Source organism: Trichomycterus rosablanca, chromosome 1 (genome assembly GCF_030014385.1).
Source record: "Trichomycterus rosablanca isolate fTriRos1 chromosome 1, fTriRos1.hap1, whole genome shotgun sequence".
In the NCBI taxonomy this organism is placed as follows: Eukaryota; Metazoa; Chordata; class Actinopteri; order Siluriformes; family Trichomycteridae; genus Trichomycterus; species Trichomycterus rosablanca.
The window spans coordinates 77,142,856-77,168,620 of NC_085988.1; the positions used below are offsets into that span (position 1 = coordinate 77,142,856).

General features: G+C 41.8%; 1 protein-coding gene across 1 annotated transcript in view; it reads left to right on the top strand.

The window, feature by feature from the left end:
- kdm5a (lysine demethylase 5A) overlaps nt 1–25,765 on the top strand; it is a 54,119-nt gene extending 28,354 nt beyond the window's left edge. Inside the window, exons 18-27 of the mRNA XM_062996449.1 lie at nt 259–376; nt 3,679–4,034; nt 4,274–4,412; nt 4,509–4,688; nt 9,459–10,181; nt 12,303–12,431; nt 12,766–12,910; nt 14,130–14,350; nt 14,889–15,320; nt 24,101–25,765. Coding sequence (XP_062852519.1) covers nt 259–376; nt 3,679–4,034; nt 4,274–4,412; nt 4,509–4,688; nt 9,459–10,181; nt 12,303–12,431; nt 12,766–12,910; nt 14,130–14,350; nt 14,889–15,320; nt 24,101–24,334 — 2,677 coding nt within the window. The 3' untranslated portion in view covers nt 24,335–25,765. The remainder of the gene's footprint in view (nt 1–258; nt 377–3,678; nt 4,035–4,273; nt 4,413–4,508; nt 4,689–9,458; nt 10,182–12,302; nt 12,432–12,765; nt 12,911–14,129; nt 14,351–14,888; nt 15,321–24,100) is intronic.

Sequence of the window (25,765 nt, forward strand, 5' to 3'; positions counted from 1 at the left end):
AGAGAAAGAGAAAGCTTAGCTAACAGTCCTTAGGTTAAGGGCTTGAGGTGAGGAATTGGTGTGGGCCACTTGAAATTCTCCACACCAAACACATTTAATTATACCGTAATGGACCTTGCTTTAGGCAAAGCGGTACAGTCATACCAGATCAGCAAAAGGCCTTTCATAATCTTGTTCCAAAGTTAGAAGCATTCGATGTATTTGTTGTGTCTGATACGCTTGATGCTTGTCTTATGCATTGATTCTTTATTGTTCAAGAAGGGAGCGCACGGAGAACAGTCGTCTGCGCACAAAGCTGACGGTGGAGGAGCTGAAAGCATTTGCTGAGCATCTCTTCCGTCTGCCCTGCATCATCAGCCAGGCACGGCAGGTCCAGGTGAGTAAGCAGCTTTTCTTTTCAACTCCTTCTGTCTTATATACTAGACCGGCCAGTTTATCAGCCACCTCTGTACACCTGCTCATTTCTGAAACTCTCAAATCAACCATTTAAGTATTATTGATACTTAAAACATGTAGATGCGCCCAGGTGGCGCAGCGGGATATTCCGCTAGCACACCAGCGCCAAGATTCTGAACTACATGGTTCAAAACCTGGCATTGCCACCGGCAGACACTTTTATGCTAGGTCGGGATGACTGGACTATGTGTTGATATATTTAGGGCATGATTGCCAGCAGTCATATTCCAATATTCTAGGAATACTACTGGAATGTTACTGGATGTGTGTGTGGTGTATGTGACAAGAAGTTGCATTGTATGACCTCCAAAACCCAGCTCTAGCTGGTTTAGACCACTTCCTATGTTCTAGCTTCGAACTCTTTCACTGTCCTACAAGGTCATTTTTGGGTGTGTAAAGGGTAGGGGTGGGTTTATAAAATCGATTTTTCGATTCGAATCGATCTTTATTTGAACGATCCGATATCGATTCATATAAACGCGAGATCGATCTTTTAAATACGCCCCTTTTTACGGTGCACACGGAAATCTGTTACCCCCTTTAATTTCGCGTGACCAGCCACTGTTTTTTCATGCAACGAGATCTGACCTGCACATCAGTTTAGCATGGCAGAAGCTCAAGTTATGACCACTACACAACTTTCTGCACTGATTTTCGCTCGGCGACGGGTCGGTGCTGGATTCGGGAGGAACTCGGTGTTCGCTCTGCGATCAAAACTCGATGTGTGAAACAGCGAGGGGAAACACAGGGGAGAGGTTGGAAACAGGTGGTACAGGGGGATAATATAGTTTCTATCAGAATACATCAGCACACGTGAGTTTTACAGTATTTCTGACCTGATCGTTCTCTACAAAACAAAATATTTATTAACCTCCAAGTCACTACAGAACAAGCCATGCTGCTCGTGTTGCCAAATCCACTCAGATTCATTTATTTCATCAGCGCACAAACTTTGATCTCTGGCTACTTGTTGATGTGCATGTTTGGACGTGGTATCATTAAACCTTTCATCACTTCTCACGTGTGTTTTCGTGACGAAACGTAGTTTTGGAGACCAGAGAAGCTCGCCTGTGATTCCCCCTGGTGATGGATGGTGTAGTGTAAAACCCCCCATCGCCGATCAGTCGTGTAGTGTGAACATTACAGCGACCCGGTGTTAATCAGAGTGTCGTGTAGTGTAAACTTGGCATAAGCTGTTCAACAGCCAGGTGTATGTTTACATTACATTTACAATGTTGTAGCGTGTCAGACATATAAAATAATAATAAAAAATTAATGTTTCTGTTTTGGATTAATTATTTATGTAAACAAAATACACAAATATTTTTAATAATGAGTGTTCTTTGTACAATTATCACATTCGTTCTCTGAACATCTGTACATATTTAAACAAAACCTGTTAATGTAACTCAAATATGCCTAAATGTGTTGAATCGAAATTGAATCGAAAATCGAAGATCGAATCGAATCGGGACCTTGTGAATCGGAATCGAATCGATCCAGGAAATTAGTGGTGATACCCAGCCAGGGCTCTAGACTAATGTTTTGCACTGGTTGCACTGGTGCACCTAACTTTTTTTCTTAGGTGCACCAGCACAAAAGTTAGGTGCACCCAAATTTTTACAGCAGTTTTACAGGTTCACTTTTTTTTTTTTTTTAAATCACTGTCCATACAGGCAATATTGATTTGGAAATAACTAACAATCTGGTCAACATGGCCTCGTCTGATGATGTTTGCTGCTGCCTGACAATGAAGGGCAGTGGGGAGAGGGGGACACTTGGGCAGTGCATTTATCGAGGCATGTAATGTGTTTTATAGATGCATTGGGCTTTTTCAGCCTTTCAATTCGAAATGTATTAGAACCAGTCACAAATATACTATTGCCGGCCACTGTCTTCTTTACAGTTAATTATAGTATTACAGACTAATTATAGCACACTTATAAAAATTATAAAAATAATAGAGTAAATGTGTATGTATGTGTGTATATCTATTTATATGTGTGTGTATATTTAAAATTATATGTATATGTTTGTGTGTGTGTTAGAGTGTAATCTTAAATGCAGGGCATTATATTATCGGCTTTACTGAATCTTTTACACAGATTCCCAAAATCGCTTGCGGTGCACTCACTGCGTATTTTGACTACATGTATTGTAATATATTTTGGTCTTTTAGTTATTTTTATATTTTACTTAACGAAAATATTGTCGTGTTATTACTTTCACTATCGCCACACTTTACCGCTAGCATTAGCCCCTTGCTACTGTAGAGGGTCGGCTCACCTAGCCGCTGTCCGGTGGGGATGCTGCGGGTCTTTTGTTGTGCGGTGGTGGAGGTGTGGGAATAAAGGCACACGGCAGGGTCGAGTCACTTTAACTGTTTAGTCAGGACTTAAGTGAGCGTTACAACACTTTACACCGCCGAGCTCCAGAACCCGAACTTCCATTCTGGAACATCCGGCGAGTCTCATATACAAAACTAAACTTACTGCAGAACATCCGAACGCACAACCTGGTGCTGCATTCTGATTGGCTGAGCTGAATGTCGCTCACATATCGCCGCTACAATATTGTCCCGCCCTTCACTATCTCTGATTGGTTTAGACCATGATATTGGCCTAATGTGTATCTGTTGTTGTTTTTTTCCCTCGGACGCCTGGTCGCACCGGTGCGACCTGAGATTTTTTTTAGTCGCACCATTGAGAAATTAGGTCGCATGTGCTAGAGCCCTGTACCCAGCCCTAATAAAGGGTGATTATTTTATTTTCGTGTTATCACATTCACAGAGTCTCCATGTGAGACTTTGCCAGTGTGGTCCTTCTCTGCAGACAAGATAAAAACTCTTTTTTTTTACTCATAATCCAGTCTCTGAGGTATATCATTAGGGTTTGTTTTTTTTTACCACAATTTATAAAATAGCCAATGTGTTGCTAATATGGCAATAAACCCAAACAAACAATCACGACAATTTGGCGCCCAACTTGGGGCAGTTTGTCTGAGGTCTGACCTGGTGGATGGGCCAAACTTGGGGACACCTGTGAAAACTTAAAATAGATCTTCATTCTTTTACCTCTGCAGCTAAAACATCCTATTTAAAGCTATTTAATCTCAATATTGATTTATTTTATGTTGTTGTATCCACACTTTTTACAGTCATACGCCTCCTTTCCAGTTTAGACTCTCTTACCCGTCTCCCTTTTTTGCCCTTGTGCCCCTCAGGAGCTGTTAGAGAACGTGGAGGATTTCCATGAACGGGCGCAGTTAGCCATGGCGGACGAGACCCCGGACTCAGCTAAGCTGCAGGTCCTGGTGGAGTTGGGCTCGGGGCTGGAGGTGGAGCTTCCCGAGCTGGCGCGATTGAAGCAGGAGCTGCAGCAGGCTCGCTGGCTGGATGAGGTGCGCCTCACCCTGCACGAGCCTCAGCGAGTCACACTGGAGCTCATGAAGCGTCTCATCGATTCAGGAGTGGGTCTGGCACCGCACCACGCCGTGGAGAAAGCCATGGCTGAGCTGCAGGAGATCCTTACTGTGTCCGAGCGCTGGGAGGACAAGGCCCGCGCCTGTCTGCATGCCAGGTATCACCAAAAACCTCAGGGCTAACATTACATGAAGGCTTTGTTTGTTAAAGGTCCCCTTTATTAGAACTCCAATCATTAAATAAAAAAAGGGAACAATTAATCTTGTCACATATTTATACTAGCTAATAAAACTAAATATTATCTTGATAAACCAGCCTGATTTAAATAAAGCTCTTAATTTCATTAGGACTTACTGCTAAATTTTCATGCTCAAAAATACGACTTATTTCTCCCAGACCTCGCCACAGTATTACCACCCTGGAAAGCATTGTTGTAGAGTGCAGGAACATCCCTGCTTACCTGCCTAATGTTCTGGCCCTACGAGAAGCACTCCAGAAAGCCAAAGAGTGGACGGCCCGGGTGGATGACATCCAGGTACCTTTCTACCAACACTGTGCTTGCATTAACACTAACATCAGAACTAGTGGAAATCTGGACACAAGAAATTAACCTTTTTTTACTTTGGCTTAGAATGGCATGAGCTCCGTATACCTGGATCAGCTGGAGGCTTTGTTGGCGAGAGGCCGTTCCATTCCTGTACGTCTGGATGCTCTGCCGCAGGTCGAATCACAGGTGGCATCGGCACGAGCCTGGAGAGAGAGGACAGCTCGCACCTTCCTCAAAAAGAACTCCACCTATACATTGCTACAGGTGAGAGCTTAATCATAGAAAAAAATAATGTTGCTCGAACTTCGTAGATGTATTGGTTTTCTTTCAAGATAAAACGTCAGGTCTATCCTGCATGCTCAAGGATGATTTTTAAGTTCTTCATTTTTAAGGCATTAGTCATTTATATTATATTAAAATTACATTTATGGTATTTAGCAGAAGCTTTTATACAAAGCAACATACAATTATGACTGAATACAATCCAAGTAGTTGAGAGTTAAGGGAGAGTCAGCACTGTCGCCTCACAGCAAGAAGGTCCTGGGTTTGATTCCCAAGTGGAGAGGTCAGGGTCCTTTCTGTGTGAAGTTTGCATGTTCTCCCCATGTCTGCGTGGGTTTCCTCCGGGTGCTCTTCCCATAGTCCAAAGACATGCAGTCGGGTTAATTGGAGATAGAAAATTGTCCATGACATCAACTTGTGAACTGATGAATCTTGTGTAACCAGTAACTACCGTTTCTGTCATGAATGTAACCAAAGTGTGTAAAAAGTGACATTAAAATCCTAACAACTGAATAAATGAAAAAGGTGTGGTCTTGGTGGTGGTAGTGCTGGGGTTCAAACCAGTGACCTTTTGTTTACAAGTCCAGTACCATAATCGTTAAACTACCACTACCGCTTAGGTCGATGGTTAATCAATAATCGTCAAGCTTATAGCATCCTATCAAACACACGGCACAAAAGATAGAACATGGAACATGACAGTAATGCAGAACAGTTCATTACAACGCTAATCAAACATGCTACTCAAAATAAATAGAGATGGAGTCAGTATATTAAACCTCTTTCTGATTAAATGATTTTTCATGAAATTATTTTTACCTGTATACAGGGACGTGATGCACAATATCTGCACCATTTAAAGAAATAATAATTTTAAAAAAACATCCAGTAAATATACATAGTAGGGATGTAACGATGCACCAGAAGACGGTTAATAACCGATTCAAAAATTCCACGATTTAAATCAATTTGACATGTAAAATCAATTCACTTTAAACAGCAGAGGGCACTGGCGCTATACGCCTTGTTGCCAGATTCAGGGTTTTTCAGCCAAATTGGGCTTAATTCAAAATTGTTTATAGTTTGTCATAAAAGGGCATTCATTATTTAGATAAATAAAAGATAAGCACAAATACAGTATTTTATTTTATTTTTTTAAGAGAAATAATAAAGGAAAACTTTTCATAATTTGTCTTCAATTTCAGTTTAAAAAAATCGGGTAAAAATCGCATCGTGAACCCAGTATCGTGAATCGCATCACATCGTGGGTAGAGTGTAGGGCTGGGCGATATATCGAGATTTTATAAAATATCGATATATTTTCATACGCGATATAAGATAAGACAATATCGCTTATATCGATATAGATGTTGCGTTCCAATTAGATCCGACAGTTCGTCTTTCTCTTCTCCCAGTTTGTCTCTGCACATGTTCACCTGTCCCGCCTCTCTCCCTCACTGAACACAACTCGCCCCTCCCCCACCGCCAATTCTTTCTGCCGTCAGAACACATTTCTGTAAGTAAAACTCCCATGATAGCATGGAGACGGTGGAGGAGCTGCTTAGTAAAAAGAATAATAATGGCTCAGTTATTTGGAGATGGTTCGGATTCAAAGTATCAGATGAGCAGCGGAATAATGTATTCTGTAGAGAACGCCGAAAACAAGTCCAGACAAAAGGTTCCAGCTCCGTGTACCTTTGGTCATTCGTTTTTCACTTCAAATCCCCAAGTTGAAAAACAAGAAAACGAGTCGTTATTTGTTTTAAAAACCAATACAAGCGCATGCACGCGCTGACATGCACGTGTTTACTTTATATATAAACAGTGTATGCACGTGTTGAGAAAGTAATAATAACGTATCGATGCGTCTCCTGTTGTTCTGACTTGTGTGTTTGTTTATGTGATGTGCATATATTTGCTCTATCTGTAAAAATCAAACATTATGGGGAGTGACTTCTGTACTGGATGTTGTACATGGTCGTGATCAGATAAATTCTGACACCTTCCCTACACACTCGCTCCCTGCGCCCTATAGTGCACTTAACATTCTTAAAGGGCCAGACAATATATTTGTATTTCACATTACACAACAGGCGAGACGTTAGAAAACAACAAACTTTTTCTTAGAATAGCTTTTTTTTTTCTTTTTTTCTTTTTTTTTTTAAAGGAAAAATAGTTCCTGTGTGAAGCTTCCCCAGCATGAATATTAATAAAAGTGCCTGTAAAAATTTTTGGTATTTAGTATTTGGAACATGTAGCTTTGTCTCAGAAGTGTCTTGTTGTTATTACCTTATGGGATAAAAAAATATTGAGATATATGTCGTATATCGCCATTCAGCTAAAATATATCGAGATATAATTTTTGATCCATATCGCCCAGCCCTAGTAGAGTGTATCGTTACATCCCTTATACATAGTGATGCAAAACAGCTTTAACGTTTGTGACTTTAATGTGATATAGTTTCGTCATTCATGACTTAAATGATACAAGTGCGTAATAAACCAGTGCTGACACGTGCACTAAGAGTGGGTCAGGATGTGGTTTAAATTGTCATTTTCAATCTGTACAGACTGTAACTGCGTTCTCAGATGAATCAAGTGTCAGCTGTTAGAAATGAATTTACCTGACATTTTTAACCCACAGCATTAAATAAACGATGAGTTATTTGTTAGATATTGATTAATCAGGTAATCATTGACATCTAATTTAAGTCAATAATGAACCAAACTGTGGTCGTTATATAGATGGCTACTCTTTAGTTTGGTGAGAATGTTGATCTAAATAAAGAATCTAATTTATTATTTAACAGTTTTTTTTCTGTAACTGATTGATTGGCACATATACACTTAATTATGTTTTTTTTTTTTAAACTATTAGCAAGCATCAGGCACAACATCAGTGGGATCTTTAATCGCTTTGCCATGGTAGAATTTGTAGAAATCAAACCCAGTTTGTTTTCTTGTACTGACTTTTACAGTGCAGTCCACAACATTTCTACAGTGTTTGGCTCAGGATGTGGAAAAGACCAATCCAAAATTCTAATTTTGGATTCTAAGATTTAACGTCCTGACTGGTTTGAGATCTTCTTTCTTCTATAGCTGGTGCCACCAAGTTAAAGGACATAAACTACTTAACCATATTTTTAAATGTATTACAAGTGTATACTAGGGTTGGGCGGTATGACGATATTACCGTATACCGCGGTATTTAAAAATGGTGACGGTATTCAAAAATGGTGACGGTATTTTTTAAATGTGAAGCGCCAAATTTCTGCTTCAGGTTTACCTTGAAAACTGAGACTTTAGGACATGCGCGCATCCACAGTAAGGGAGGGGTGGGAGGGGTAGGCGGTTGGAGCTCGCTGATTGGCTGTGGGGTGCTCACTGGTGATAACAGAGAGACGAGTGAAGAGCCACACTGGCTAGCGTTAGCTGTGAGCTAACAAGCAGAAACTGAAAAACGGCTCGTCTTTTAATTTTTCAAAATCAACATTTTTATCAGTTCAACCGGAAATTAACACAAGCGCGTGCATGCGCGGACATGTACTTATTTACTAAATATATATTCAGTGTAAATCGAGCACAAGTGTTGAGAATGTTAAGCGCACTATAGGGCGTAGGGAGCGAGTGTGTAGGGAATAGATCGGATTTGTACCGTTTCCGTGCTCGTGTTTTGCACTGAGCTTGTGTGACATGTAAAGTAGCGTTCTCGTTAACCACTCAAATGTTTGGACTTTGAATTATTTTAACATTATTTTACATCGCCGTCATCGCAACTTGAACATTTACATTCATATTTTTTGTTACGGTGTAGAACTTAATTCTGGATTACAGGCATAACTAATCGTACACGTTCATACACTTTTAAGAAATATCTGTAACTATAAACTAAGCAGTTAACTTTTGAAAGATATTGAAGTGTGTAGCCTGCTGTTATTCTGTTTTGTGTGGGCAGAGAGAGATTACAATGCCAAAATGTTATGTGTTAATGTTTGTGTTAAAGTGTAATTGATACACGTGCATTTATACTTATGCGTATTTATTATAGATCAGATAAGATAAGCAATGTTTGACGTTCAGATTGTTAAATCTTTTTATAATAAAACATTGAAATATTGTAATTACACTCAAGTGTGTACACTGTAAAGTTTGTCCGCGACACCCCCCACCCCCGCGGTAATACCGTATACCGCGGTATTTCCTGAAGACGGTATGACGGTATGAAAATCGGCAATATCGCCCAACCCTAGTGTATAGCATCAATTATGTATATGAAATACTATTACTATGGGCTGGCAGTTTAGGGAAGGCCTTATCCTGTTCATGCATGACTGTGCTCCTGTGTACACAACAAGGTTCATAAAGACATGCTTTGATGAGTCCGATGGCCTGCACAAAGCCCAGACCCCATTCCCATTAAAAACCTTTTAAGATGAATTGGAACATCAATTATGAGCCAGACGTTTCTGAGCTTAGCCTTACAAATGCTCCTTTGACTAATTGGGACAAATTCATACAGACACATGCCCAGAAAAAGTGCTGCAAAAATATAGACAAGTGTGCATGTCCCTTTCAAGGGTATATAAAATGTTGACATCAGCTCTATATGGTTGCCAGTCAGTATAGCAAAACATGATCTACTAATTTCTTTATGGCCCGTCCCAGAGTGCAGTGCGGCATGATCTTGTGAGAGAGTTGTGCATACTGACCATCGTTCCTCTGATATCTTTATCTATGCTCTCTACTGTTCAGGTGCTGAGTCCTCGGTCTGACATCGGTGTGTACGGCAGCAGCAGAAGCAAGCGCAGACGAGCCAAGGAGCTTCTTGAGAAGGAGCGTGCTGTGGAGCTGGAGAACATAAGCGAATTGGATGAGGGCATGGAGGAGCAACGCTCCCCCTCGGCTGTAGTGGCTGCTTTTAAAGCCCAGGAGCAGCAGGAGACGGACGCCATGCACTCGCTGCGTGCTGCCAACTTGGCCAAGATGACCATGGCAGAACGCATTGACGAGGTCAGGTTCTGTCTCTGCCGCAAAACAGCCGCCGGCGTCATGCTTCAGTGTGAGCTGTGCAAGGACTGGTTCCACAGTGCCTGTGTGCCCTTGCCCAAATCAGGCATTCAAAAGAAGATGGCAACAGGTGCCAGCTGGCAGGCTGCCGCCAAGGAGTCCAAGTTCCTGTGCCCGCTGTGCCAGCGCTCGAGGCGACCCCGGTTAGAGACCATCCTCTCACTGCTAGTGTCCCTGCAAAAGCTGCCAGTGAAGCTGCCGGAGGGTGAGGCGCTGCAGTGCCTGACGGAACGTGCCATGAGCTGGCAGGACCGGGCCAGACAGTCTCTGGCCACTGAGGAGCTCTCTTCTGCTCTAGCCAAGCTGTCCGTGCTCAGCCAGCGCATGGTGGAGCTAGCAGCACGTGAGAAGACAGAAAAGATCATCAACGCGGAGCTGCAGAAAGCCGCTGCCAACCCGGACCTGCAGGTAAAGACCTTGGCATGGCAAAACAGATGTAGTTCATTTGTTGATTCAACACTGAGCCACTCATCGCATTTACATTCCCTTTCACCGCGAGCCTCTACGCAAACTGCCGCTTTGCAGAGCGCCTGGCTTGAGCAGTGCGGTAAAATGTCAAAGTGCAAATATGAGACGAATATTCATTTGTGTGGAATAACCGTCAAATCCACTCTGAAAGCGCCCACATGTATCTGTGTTTTTCACCTGTTCCACTTTTAATCTTGTGTTATAGCTCGAGGTGCTGAGAAATTGTGAGAATCAGCTTTTCCCAAGCGAGTCTAAAACGCTTATCATTAAAAAGGCTTAACGTGGCTTAATGTACTAAAAGAACGACATAGGAACACTAAACCTCTCTTAATTATTATTGCTCATAAGTTCTCTCCACTAATGATACTCCGCGGTCATTGATTTAATGCAATGTCACGTTAAGAGTTGTTTGTACTGTACGAGTCGCTTTTACCACGTCATATCAAACAGTTCGTCTTATTGGAGTCACTTTGAAAAGGTCAGCAGCAAACTAGGTCAAAGTTCAATCAGGTGAACATTGAGTGCTACGGCAATCACAACAGTCGCAAGCCCAACGCGGCAAAAGTGCAGGGAAGGGAAGTGCAGCGGCAAACTAAGCAGCACCGCCACACTCCATAAGAAACAAAGGCACAGACGGCGCAAGAGCAGTTTCGTCGCTTTGCATGTAAACGCCCCCTAAATGTAAGTTACTACATGCATCATTTAGACAACAGAAGATATAATTAGAGTGGAGTCAGAAAGTATTCAGACCCATGACTGTGTGTTGTGAATTTGGTTTGAAATTGATATATTTGCCATTTTTACCCATCAATCTGCACTTCATTCAATTCTAATGAATTAAAATATCCTCTAGGGCCGCTCAGGTGGCGCAGCGGTAAAAAGAAACGCGCTGCAACCAGGGCTGGATTCTGAGAAGCGTGGTATCGAATCCAGCCTTGCTTTACCGGTTCGAAGCTGAGTGGCTATATGAGCAACGATTGGCCGGTTGCTCATGTGGGGGGTGGGACAAAGAACCGGATGTGGGTCTCTCTCTGTCAGAATGCGATTGCGTTCTCTTAGGGTGTGTCTCTCCGCATGCAACGCTAGGTGGCGCCAAACTCGTCAATGTGTGAGTGGCAAAGATGCATCTGGCTGCTGCTCGTGTTTCGGAGGGGATACGGGTTAGCTTCAATCACCTCCGTCAGGGCAGGGTTCGGCATAGACAGAGAGGAAGCACGATGCTAATTGAACAATTGGATGCGCTAAAAAGGGGAGAAAAAGGGGTAAAAATTTATAAAAATAATAATAAATTTAAAAAATATCCTCTAGGTCAGCGGTCCCCAACCTTTTTTGCAGCACGGACCGGTTTCATATAAGATATAATTTCATGGCCCAGTGGGGGAGGTAGGATTTAAAGTAGAATAACTATAGAATGGAAAATCAGTGAATATCCTAAGCTTTTTTTGATGCAACGAGACGCTGCTCCCACCTAGTGGTGATTAGCACTGTTGCCCTTGGTGTGCTCATCAGAGCTTTTTGGTCCTGGAATCTATAAAGCTGATTGGAGACACTGTCCATTGTAAAAAAAGTGCTATACAAATAAATTTGACCAGCCTTAATAGTCAAATAGCCTTAGATCTTGATTATCATAATGTGTATGTATACTACATATATTTGTATATATTGATAATGAGAATGTTTATATATACTACTGCTGCTATTTTTGGTTGTATTTCAAGCCATAGTGTCAGACGCACAATTGCACATATTTTGCATTTATTTGCATATTGTTTGTTGTATACATGCACATTGTACATTTGTATTAGTTCTTCTTTTTTCCTTTGTTCTTGTTGAGCTACTGGAAGCCAATAATTTCCTTTAGGATAAACAAAGTATCTATTTATCTATCTAATTATTAAAAAGCAAAACTGATATCTCCTTAGTTTCAGAAGTATTCAGACCAAGACGTCTGTCATGATATGTGCTAACAGAATATTTGTTGTGTTTGGATTAGCCTTGTTAAACTGTCATCATTGCTGTTTTATCTAATTTCACCCCATTCTTTAACTCCTCCATCCTTAGGGACATATTCAGACATTCCAGCAGGCTGGATTTAACCGCAACACCTCACCACGGCAAGCGTTAGACTACGACGACGAGGAGACGGATTCAGACGTTGACATCCGCGAGACCTACGGCTACGACTCCAAGGTAGTTTTACGAAGCCATGACATAAAAGTAGCTCATACTTCTATCTAACTTCTTAAATTAGTACACTTTATGTAATAAAAGAAATGATGGGAGTACCAAGCCACACCCCGCCCTCTAAAAACTTGATCAACTTTATATGAAACAGACACTTGACATGCCACGTATATAGCCGTAATCGTGCTGACGTGGCAATAAATCCCAGCTATCATCATCTATCTGCTTCTTTACAATATGTTTATGGTTTAGATCCAAATGCATGTGCTTTATTTATTGTCAGTTCAGTCAGTCCTACATTAGATCACACAGTACATCTGTAATCTGTCTTCGTCTCCAGGACTCTGGTGAAGTGAAGCCTTACTTGTTTTGTGATGAGGAGATTCCAGTGAAGTCAGAGGAGATCGTCAGTCACATGTGGCCGGCCACGCCCTCTTTCTGTGCTGAACATGCCTACTCCTCAGCATCCAAGTCCTGCCCACAGAGTAAGTACATCTCAGATCACTTTGTGAATGAAAAATAACTGTTCATAATTAAATTTGTGGTCTTGCAGATATCACACACCTGTGGCATGCGGTAAGCATCAGTTGTATCGACATGACTCGGCAGAAATGTAACATTTATTTATTCATTATGCTGTAGTATGTACCTTTATGTCATTACTTGCTGCCCTTATGTCACAATTTAATCATGTCTAATAAAGAAAATCACGATGCCAGATGAGAGCTGCTGGCCAGTGCGACACCTACAAACAGACTACACTCTGTATTTCTTTCTCTTTTTTTCTCTTTCTTTTTTTTTTTTTGCATTTTGTCCCTTTTTCTCCCGATTTTTAAGCGTCCAATTTTTACCCAATTGCATTATGCTTCCTCTCTACTGGTGCTGACCCCCGCCCCTGATTGAGGAGATCATGCCCCCTCCGACACGTGTGCAGTAGCCGACTGCATCTTTTCACCTGCACCGGCCGAGTTCATATGCAAGTCAACCCTGTGCACGGAGAGCCACACCCTGATCAGCATTATTCCTCTACTGTGTGCAGACCCTATCAAATAGCCAGCAGTGGTCATAATTGGTCCCTATCCAGCTCCCTAACCCTGTATGAACAACAGCCAAACGTTGTTCATTAAGCCTCCCAGCCCAGCCGGATGACCGAGCTGAGATTCGATACGATATATTCGAAAACCCAGCTCTGGTGTGCTAGCGTATTTTACCGCTGCGCCACCTGAGCGGCAGCTCTCTGTATTTCTTTAGTGTTATTAATAATAACTTCACAGCAAGAAGGTCCTGGGTTTAATTCCCAGGTGGAGCGGTCTGGGTCGTTTTTGTGTAAAGTTTGCATGTTCTCCCCGTGTCTGTGTTGGTTTCCTCCGGCAGCTCCGGTTTCTGTCCACAGTCCAAAGACATGCAGTCAGGTTAATCGGAGATTCAAAATTGTCCATGACTGTGTTTGACGTTAAAGATTTGAACCGATGAATCTTGTGTAACCAGTAACTACCGTTTCTGTCATGAATGTAACCAAAGTGTAAAACATGATGGTAAAATCCTAATAAATAATTTAAACTTTCAATGTGAATGCAGCTGCTGTTGCATAAGTACCCACTGTCTTATGTGTGACACTGCTCAGTTTTGGCAAAGAGATTAAGTGCATGATGGGCAATTGAAGCAGAAGATTAACCAGGTCACATGTCTTTCTTTTTTTTCCAGACCCAACTACTCCTCGTAAACAGCCCAGGAAGACGCCCCTGGTTCCACGGAGTCTAGAACCTCCTGTTCTAGAGCTGTCCTCTTCTGCCAAGGGCCAGCTGGAGTCCCTAATGATGGAGGGTGACCTGCTCGAGGTGTCACTGGATGAGACTCAGCACATCTGGAGAATCCTGCAGGCTACACACCCACCCTCAGAGGAGCGCTTCCTGCAGGTCATGGAGGTAAGAAACCATTGCTGCATGAGCGCACATATGTTGTCTGTCCTCATTGTTTCCCTTACACTTTTTATATAGTTGGCTAGTTTGATTATCTGACAAGCAAACAATTATTCGGTCTCATAGAAGCCTTGGGGGGTGGCAGAGTGGCTCAGTGGGTAGCACTGTCGCCTCACAGCAAGAAGGTCCTGAGTTCGATTCCCAGGTGGAGCGGTCCAGGTCCTTTCTGTGTGGAGTTTGCATGTTCTACCTATGTCTGTGTGGGGTTTCCTCCCGGAGCTCCGGTTTCCTCCCACAGTCCAAAGACATGCAAGTGAGGTGAATTGGAGATACAAAATTGTCCATGACTGTTTTTGACATTAAAGACTTGAAATAATGAATCTTCTGTAACGAGTAGTTACTGTCCTGTCATGAATGTAACCAAAGTGTGTAAAACATGACTTGTTTTAATATTTGTGGGGGTTTGAGTAGTACCTTATTTAACTGTGCTTAAACCGACTGATGAAAATGACTCATTCACCTCATTGTTTCACCCTCTCTGCAGTCAGACGATGGTCTGCTGGAGAAGCCGATGAAGCTGAAGGTGAAGGACATAGAAAAGAAGAGGAGAAGGAAACTGGAAAAGGCAGAGCAGCAGTTGCTTTTGGCCTCCTCCGGTGTGGAGGGCCGGCCTAAATGCATGAAGAGGGTACTAGAGGTCGGTGGCAAGCCCAAAAAGAAGAAGCTCAAGCTCAGCCCGGAGAAATCCCGCGAACTGAAGCAGTTAGCCAAGCGCCTCGCCAAGGAAGAGAAGGAGAGGAAGAGAAAAGAGAAAGCAGCCGCCAAAGCAGAGTTCGCCAAGGAAGGACTGGAGAAGAAGAAGGAAAGGAAGGTGCTGGATATTCCCTCCAAATATGACTGGTCTGGTGCTGAGGACTCCAACGATGAGAATGCAGTCTGTGCTGCAAAGAACTGCCAGAGACCCTGCAAAGATAAGGTCAGTGCAATATCCCAAGTAGTAGTATTGGAGATTGGTTATTTGTTGCTCAGGGAAAGTGATTGCCATAGCCAAAATCTCAAGCCATGGTAGACCAAATGTTTAATGACATTCCTTACGTCATACAGTTAAGGAAACCCACACACATTAGACTCAACATTAGAGCCCCGCAATCTTTTTTTTATTTTTTTTTATTTATGCAACACATTAGGGTTGGGCGGTATGACGATATTGCGGTATTCCGCAGTATTTAAAAATGTTGACGGTATTTTAAAAATGTGAAGCGCCAAATTTCTGCCTTAGGTCTACCTTGAAAACTGAGACTTTAAGACATTCGCGCATCCACAGTAAGGGAGGGGTGGGAGTAGGGCTGTCGCGGTGAAAGAATTTCCCCTTGCGGTATTTAGTGTGGTTCAACACCGCGGTATGCGATAATATCGCCTTTTTTTTTTTTTTTTTTTTGAAAATTACTTAATTGATCTGGATTTTAGAGCTATATAAACAAGCTTTATTGTTAGGCTATGATTTGGTATATTATTGCTTTATAATGACAAAGATGAGACAGCTTTACGAAAAATCAAATGCGTGTTTATTGTTAAATACAGAACAGAGCAGGGATGCGCAATAAGAATGCACGTCTTTTCTCTATTAAAAAAAAGGTTTAAATTAAGCTTCTAGCCAAGGCTAGATATACACTGTGAAATGAAAAAAAAGCAAACTGTTTAGGCAAAATATTTTAAATGCACATCTAATCAAAACATGGTAAAAAATAAATAAATAAATAAATAAAACGAAAGCTTTCGTTTAGAATAAAGAATAAAGTCTGTAAGACCTTAAACCTGCGTTATCATGCGCGCTAGAAAAACCAACATGTTCACCTGATGTGGTTTGAGAGAGGATCTGAGTGGGGTAGCGATGTTCCCGACGGCACTAAAACTCTCTCTGATGGTGCTCGTTGCACTAATACACATGTACTGCACCTGCACCTCCATCCTAAAACACAAAGCCTGACACTCAGCAGCGACGGATGCGAACAGTTGGCAGGAAAATGACGCTCATTTTCATTATGAATTTATTTAACATTTATTACGCCCGAATGTAAGCGAAAAACAAGATGGACCCTGCAAAAAGAAGAAAAAAGAAAGAAAAAACGTGAACATCGCGGTTGCGGTTGCTTCACATGCCCTGCGGTTGGCTGGTCTATACCGCGGTATTTCAAAATTGTGGTTAGCGCGACAGCCCTAGGTGGGAGTGGTGGGCGGTTGGAGCTCACTGATTGGTTGTAGTGATGGGAATTATGGCTCCTTGAAGGGAGCCGGATCTTTTGGCTCGGTTCCTTTTAAAGAGCCGTTCAAAAAAAATGGCTCTTCGTTCTTTGGGAGGCGCTACTGGGTAAACTATAAGACAGCCCCGATATTAATATCAATGATGAACAATCATGCACATTTTGCCTTAAATGTAGGCATAACTCAAACAACACTTACATGAGAAAAAAAGATTTATTTCAAAAGGAAAAAAAACTACAGGGAAGAGACATACTGTGGTTACATTGCATTAAGTTTCAGAAAAATCCTCACTTGTACAGAGATGTGCCTGACTGTGTGTGTTTGTGCTTTAAAACATATTTTAACATATTTAACATAATTAAACAAGTTTATTTCTCAATTATGTGTCCTTATAGTACTAGCACTGCTCATTTTCTGCATGTTCTCTCTGTAGCTCGGTTATGGCGCTCTCTCTCTCTCTGTGTCTCTCGCTCGCTCTCTCCGCGATACTAAAAGTGTTTTCGGATTTGAATTTCGACAATAAACAGCTCTTATAACAACTGATTGATTCCCTCTACTGATGCGAAGCTGAACGGGTGGATTACAGCCGATAAGAACTGCGCAGAAATAAAAATACAAATATATATAACGGCTCCCAGAGACGCATTTACACTTATGCGTAAAATATTTATTATAGATCAGATAGGATAAGCAATGTTTGACGTTGTTTTGTAATAAAACATTTGAATACTGTGATTACACTGTAAAGTGCACGGTAATACTCTATACCGCGGTATTTTCTGAAGACGGTATGACGATAAGAAAATCGGCAATATCACCCAACCCTACAACACATTCTTATACAGTAGAATGCCCCAAATACACCCAGGAAAGACAACAAGTACATATGCCTAAACCCATAAATGAAATTCTTCTTAACTTATTTTGCAGCCATACAAATAAAAATGAAAATAGCACAAATTATAAAGACAAGATAAAATAAGCAGACAGAAACATAAGTTATCTTGCCATAAAATGACACATATGTGTTAAACATAGCATTAAAATCCAAATAAATAAATACATTAATTTTCTTCCTTCTTTCTCCCAATTTAACATAGCCAATTAGTCTTCCACTGCTGGGGACCCCAATCACGTCCAGAGAGGGTATATTTGCCTGAGACATGCACAGTCCACCAACCCTCTCTTATTTGCCCATACTTCGGTGGATTTGTGCGGGTTTGAGTTAAAATGGGCGTAGAGACTGTGGTTGTGTCGTCAACCATGTGCAACACATAGACTCTCACCCCAGTTTACCAAGCAGAGACTCAGTGGGGCAGCTAGCACCTCACAAAGACTTTCTGCACTGCAAATTCTTTGCAAATGTTCCCACTCTGTGTACCCAGGGCAGTCAATCAGCATGCAGATCCAGGCTCCGTCTCTTAGTTTGACTGACTGAATGAATTAAGAGTGAATCATGGTTTTGCACAGCTTGAGGGGTGTCCAGCAGTACCTAAATCCCTTTAGTTAGAATTATATTTAGTATGTGAACATTCATTGTATTTTTTTTATATTATTTCCCAATTTTCCTCACAATCTGTTTGCATCTAATTACCTGATTGCATTTCGCTTCCTCTGCTGCTGCTGACCTCTACTCCTGACCGAGGAGGGCCATGCCTAACACACACCACCTCTGCCATGTGTGCAGTAGCTGACAACTTCATTTTTCACCTGCATGAGGCGAATTCATATGGAGATCCAGATCGCTCATGGAGAGTCATGCGCTGTTGTCCATTATCCCCCTGAGGTTGTAATTGTAGCAGTTATGAGGAGTTCCCGTCAGCATTCCCATCATTTGAGACAGTCATTGTATAGCCGTATAGGCGCTCAATTTAGTGGTAGCAGAGCTGAGATTCGAACTCATGAGTTTTGGATGTCAGCTCTGGTGTGCTAGCGTGTTTCAGCACTGCACCACCCAAGCGCCAGTCATTGTGAGACAGCTTTACGAAAAATCAAATGCGTGTTTATTGTTAAATACAGAACAGAGCAGGGATGCGCAATAAGAATGCACGTCTTTTCTCTATTAAAAAAAAGGTTTAAATTAAGCTTTCTAGCCTAGGCTAGATATACACTGTGAAATGAAAAAAAAGCAAACTGTTTAGGCTAAATATTCTAAATGCACATCTAATCAAAACATGGTAAAAAAAAATAAAATAAAAATAAAACGAAAGCTTTCGTTTAGAATAAAGAATAAAGTCTGTAAGACCTTAAACCTGCGTTATCATGCGCGCTAGAAAAACCAACATGTTCACCTGATGTGGTTTGAGAGAGGATCTGAGTGGGGTAGCGATGTTCCCGACGGCACTAAAACTCTCTCTGATGGTGCTCGTTGCACTAATACACATGTACTGCACCTGCACCTCCATCCTAAAACACAAAGCCTGACACTCAGCAGCGACGGATGCGAACAGTTGGCAGGAAAATGACGCTCTTAGCTCATTTTCATTATGAATTTATTTAACATTTATTACGCCCGAATGTAAGCGAAAAAGAAGATGGACCCTGCAAAAAGAAGAAAAAAGAAAGAAAAAACGTGAACATCGCGGTTGCGGTTGCTTCACATGCCCTGCGGTTGGCTGGTCTATACCGCGGTATTTCAAAATTGTGGTTAGCGCGACAGCCCTAGGTGGGAGTGGTGGGCGGTTGGAGCTCACTGATTGGTTGTAGTGATGGGAATTATGGCTCCTTGAAGGGAGCCGGATCTTTTGGCTCGGTTCCTTTTAAAGAGCCGTTCAAAAAAAATGGCTCTTCGTTCTTTGGGAGGCGCTACTGGGTAAACTATAAGACAGCCCCGATATTAATATCAATGATGAACAATCATGCACATTTTGCCTTAAATGTAGGCATAACTCAAACAACACTTACATGAGAAAAAAAGATTTATTTCAAAAGGAAAAAAAACTACAGGGAAGAGACATACTGTGGTTACATTGCATTAAGTTTCAGAAAAATCCTCACTTGTACAGAGATGTGCCTGACTGTGTGTGTTTGTGCTTTAAAACATATTTTAACATATTTAACATAATTAAACAAGTTTATTTCTCAATTATGTGTCCTTATAGTACTAGCACTGCTCATTTTCTGCATGTTCTCTCTGTAGCTCGGTTATGGCGCTCTCTCTCTCTCTGTGTCTCTCGCTCGCTCTCTCCGCGATACTAAAAGTGTTTTCGGATTTGAATTTCGACAATAAACAGCTCTTATAACAACTGATTGATTCCCTCTACTGATGCGAAGCTGAACGGGTGGATTACAGCCGATAAGAACTGCGCAGAAATAAAAATACAAATATATATAACGGCTCCCAGAGACGCATTTACACTTATGCGTAAAATATTTATTATAGATCAGATAGGATAAGCAATGTTTGACGTTGTTTTGTAATAAAACATTTGAATACTGTGATTACACTGTAAAGTGCACGGTAATACTCTATACCGCGCACGGTAATACTCTATACCGCGGTATTTTCTGAAGACGGTATGACGATAAGAAAATCGGCAATATCACCCAACCCTACAACACATTCTTATACAGTAGAATGCCCCAAATACACCCAGGAAAGACAACAAGTACATATGCCTAAACCCATAAATGAAATTCTTCTTAACTTATTTTGCAGCCATACAAATAAAAATGAAAATAGCACAAATTATAAAGACAAGATAAAATAAGCAGACAGAAACATAAGTTATCTTGCCATAAAATGACACATATGTGTTAAACATAGCATTAAAATCCAAATAAATAAATACATTAATTTTCTTCCTTCTTTCTCCCAATTTAACATAGCCAATTAGTCTTCCACTGCTGGGGACCCCAATCACGTCCAGAGAGGGTATATTTGCCTGAGACATGCACAGTCCACCAACCCTCTCTTATTTGCCCATACTTCGGTGGATTTGTGCGGGTTTGAGTTAAAATGGGCGTAGAGACTGTGGTTGTGTCGTCAACCATGTGCAACACATAGACTCTCACCCCAGTTTACCAAGCAGAGACTCAGTGGGGCAGCTAGCACCTCACAAAGACTTTCTGCACTGCAAATTCTTTGCAAATGTTCCCACTCTGTGTACCCAGGGCAGTCAATCAGCATGCAGATCCAGGCTCCGTCTCTTAGTTTGACTGACTGAATGAATTAAGAGTGAATCATGGTTTTGCACAGCTTGAGGGGTGTCCAGCAGTACCTAAATCCCTTTAGTTAGAATTATATTTAGTATGTGAACATTCATTGTATTTTTTTTATATTATTTCCCAATTTTCCTCACAATCTGTTTGCATCTAATTACCTGATTGCATTTCGCTTCCTCTGCTGCTGCTGACCTCTACTCCTGACCGAGGAGGGCCATGCCTAACACACACCACCTCTGCCATGTGTGCAGTAGCTGACAACTTCATTTTTCACCTGCATGAGGCGAATTCATATGGAGATCCAGATCGCTCATGGAGAGTCATGCGCTGTTGTCCATTATCCCCCTGAGGTTGTAATTGTAGCAGTTATGAGGAGTTCCCGTCAGCATTCCCATCATTTGAGACAGTCATTGTATAGCCGTATAGGCGCTCAATTTAGTGGTAGCAGAGCTGAGATTCGAACTCATGAGTTTTGGATGTCAGCTCTGGTGTGCTAGCGTGTTTCAGCACTGCACCACCCAAGCGCCAGTCATTGTGAGACAGCTTTACGAAAAATCAAATGCGTGTTTATTGTTAAATACAGAACAGAGCAGGGATGCGCAATAAGAATGCACGTCTTTTCTCTATTAAAAAAAAGGTTTAAATTAAGCTTTCTAGCCTAGGCTAGATATACACTGTGAAATGAAAAAAAAGCAAACTGTTTAGGCTAAATATTCTAAATGCACATCTAATCAAAACATGGTAAAAAAAAATAAAATAAAAATAAAACGAAAGCTTTCGTTTAGAATAAAGAATAAAGTCTGTAAGACCTTAAACCTGCGTTATCATGCGCGCTAGAAAAACCAACATGTTCACCTGATGTGGTTTGAGAGAGGATCTGAGTGGGGTAGCGATGTTCCCGACGGCACTAAAACTCTCTCTGATGGTGCTCGTTGCACTAATACACATGTACTGCACCTGCACCTCCATCCTAAAACACAAAGCCTGACACTCAGCAGCGACGGATGCGAACAGTTGGCAGGAAAATGACGCTCTTAGCTCATTTTCATTATGAATTTATTTAACATTTATTACGCCCGAATGTAAGCGAAAAAGAAGATGGACCCTGCAAAAAGAAGAAAAAAGAAAGAAAAAACGTGAACATCGCGGTTGCGGTTGCTTCACATGCCCTGCGGTTGGCTGGTCTATACCGCGGTATTTCAAAATTGTGGTTAGCGCGACAGCCCTAGGTGGGAGTGGTGGGCGGTTGGAGCTCACTGATTGGTTGTAGTGATGGGAATTATGGCTCCTTGAAGGGAGCCGGATCTTTTGGCTCCGTTCCTTTTAAAGAGCCGTTCAAAAAAAATGGCTCTTCGTTCTTTGGGAGGCGCTACTGGGTAAACTATAAGACAGCCCCGATATTAATATCAATGATGAACAATCATGCACATTTTGCCTTAAATGTAGGCATAACTCAAACAACACTTACATGAGAAAAAAAGATTTATTTCAAAAGGAAAAAAAACTACAGGGAAGAGACATACTGTGGTTACATTGCATTAAGTTTCAGAAAAATCCTCACTTGTACAGAGATGTGCCTGACTGTGTGTGTTTGTGCTTTAAAACATATTTTAACATATTTAACATAATTAAACAAGTTTATTTCTCAATTATGTGTCCTTATAGTACTAGCACTGCTCATTTTCTGCATGTTCTCTCTGTAGCTCGGTTATGGCGCTCTCTCTCTCTCTCTCTGTGTCTCTCGCTCGCTCTCTCCGCGATACTAAAAGTGTTTTCGGATTTGAATTTCGACAATAAACAGCTCTTATAACAACTGATTGATTCCCTCTACTGATGCGAAGCTGAACGGGTGGATTACAGCCGATAAGAACTGCGCAGAAATAAAAATACAAATATATATAACGGCTCCCAGAGACGCATTTACACTTATGCGTAAAATATTTATTATAGATCAGATAGGATAAGCAATGTTTGACGTTGTTTTGTAATAAAACATTTGAATACTGTGATTACACTGTAAAGTGCACGGTAATACTCTATACCGCGCACGGTAATACTCTATACCGCGGTATTTTCTGAAGACGGTATGACGATAAGAAAATCGGCAATATCACCCAACCCTACAACACATTCTTATACAGTAGAATGCCCCAAATACACCCAGGAAAGACAACAAGTACATATGCCTAAACCCATAAATGAAATTCTTCTTAACTTATTTTGCAGCCATACAAATAAAAATGAAAATAGCACAAATTATAAAGACAAGATAAAATAAGCAGACAGAAACATAAGTTATCTTGCCATAAAATGACACATATGTGTTAAACATAGCATTAAAATCCAAATAAATAAATACATTAATTTTCTTCCTTCTTTCTCCCAATTTAACATAGCCAATTAGTCTTCCACTGCTGGGGACCCCAATCACGTCCAGAGAGGGTATATTTGCCTGAGACATGCACAGTCCACCAACCCTCTCTTATTTGCCCATACTTCGGTGGATTTGTGCGGGTTTGAGTTAAAATGGGCGTAGAGACTGTGGTTGTGTCGTCAACCATGTGCAACACATAGACTCTCACCCCAGTTTACCAAGCAGAGACTCAGTGGGGCAGCTAGCACCTCACAAAGACTTTCTGCACTGCAAATTCTTTGCAAATGTTCCCACTCTGTGTACCCAGGGCAGTCAATCAGCATGCAGATCCAGGCTCTGTCTCTTAGTTTGACTGACTGAATGAATTAAGAGTGAATCATGGTTTTGCACAGCTTGAGGGGTGTCCAGCAGTACCTAAATCCCTTTAGTTAGAATTATATTTAGTATGTGAACATTCATTGTATTTTTTTTATATTATTTCCCAATTTTCCTCACAATCTGTTTGCATCTAATTACCTGATTGCATTTCGCTTCCTCTCCTGCTGCTGACCTCTACTCCTGACCGAGGAGGGCCATGCCTAACACACACCACCTCTGCCATGTGTGCAGTAGCTGACAACTTCATTTTTCACCTGCATGAGGCGAATTCATATGGAGATCCAGATCGCTCATGGAGAGTCATGCGCTGTTGTCCATTATCCCCCTGAGGTTGTAATTGTAGCAGTTATGAGGAGTTCCCGTCAGCATTCCCATCATTTGAGACAGTCATTGTATAGCCGTATAGGCGCTCAATTTAGCGGTAGCAGAGCTGAGATTCTAACTCATGAGTTTCGGATGTCAGCTCTGGTGTGCTAGTGTGTTTCAGCACTGCACCACCCAAGCGCCAGTCATTGTAAATTTAACAGCCTGATTATCCTAAAAATCTCTCTCTCTCTCTCTCTCTCTGTCTCTCTCAGGTGGACTGGGTGCAGTGTGACGGTGGATGTGACGAGTGGTTTCATCAGGTGTGTGTCGGCGTATCGTGCGAGATGGCCGAGAACGAGGACTACATCTGTTCGGCGTGCTCACGGAAGGCAGGTGGCATGATGGGAGTCAAAATGGGCGTAGAGACTGTGGTTGTGTCGTCGACCATGTGCAGTACACAGACTGTCACCCCAGTTTACCAAGCAGAGACTCAGGGGGGCAGCTAGCACCCTACAAAGACTTTCTACACCTACTGTCACGGTTCTGCACTTCCTTTGCAAACTCTCCCACTCTGTGTACCCAGGACAGCCAATCAGCATGCAGATCCAGGCTACGTCTCTCAGTCTGACTGACTGACTGACTGGATTAAGAGTGGATTATGGTTTTGCTTAGCTCGAGAGGTGTGCAGCAGTACATAAATAAAAAGAATGAAGGATATGGCATGAGCTAAGCGTCTGACCTGCTGTCCGGGTGGATTCATTGGAGAGGAGTCTGTGCATAGACTTTTATGTTTGAGGGTTATTATTTGGTAAAACTAGGTTGTTATTGATAGCTGGGGGATGCATTTTCCATAAATGATAATATTTAAGTAATATGGCTACAATGTTTCCTTAAATCTGATATTTGACCTGATAAATATACTTATTTATGGATTTTAAAGTTTTATGACTTTGAAAATTCATTTAATTTGACCATTTTCTTGGTACAACCTAAGATCCTATATCATGGAAACATCTGGAGGATGTGTAAGTCATTTACCTAAACATGAACATTTCAGTTTCATTTCAATAAAATGAAATTACAGTCCGGGTGTCCACACAAAAAGGATTGGCCGTGTCTGAGGGAAGAAAAGGTCGAACGGGTTCCACATTCGCGTTCTCTGCTGGTGGGTAGCAGTAGCAGCAGCTGTATGAGGGATTACTGATTCCCGGGTAGTAGTTTGTGACTCTGTGTTTTTCACCATCTCTAGCGGGTGAAAAGAAGCGGTTTGCAGCAGCGCATGCTCTTCTCGGTCAGGGTGGGGGTCTGCAGCACCGGAGGAAGGTACAGTTGGGAAATGTGACACGACTAGATTGGGAGGTTAACCAATGACTGTGTATTTTTGCAAAAATTATTTAGGACACGCATGCAAATTAAAGTATTTGATTCAAACTGTACTTAAGTCTAAATATAATGAAAAAACGTAACGTAAATCACGTAACGTCACGTTAATAAAAACATTTGACGCCGCTCAGGTGGCGCAGCGGTAAAAACACACACGCTAGCACACCAGAGCTGGGATCTCGAATACATCGTATCGGCTGTGCTGAGCAGCCACATGAACAACGATTGGTCTGTTGTTCATATAGGGGTGTGGTATTACCCGGATAGAGACTCTCTCATAACTGATGCAACTACTACCTCTGCTCTGCTGGCTGGTTGATGGCGCCTGCACAGAGACGGGGGGAGAGTGCGGATCAGGGTGTGTCTCTCCGTACACAGAGCTGGTCCGCAGCTGATCTCGTCTAGTGTAGGGGACAAAATGCATACGGCTGCTGCCCACGTGTCGGAGGGGGCGTGGGTTAGCTTCATTCTCCTCAGATCAGAGCAGGGTCGGCATTAGTGGAGAGGAAGCGTGACACAATCGGGGAATTGGATGCGCTAAAAGTCGGGAGAAA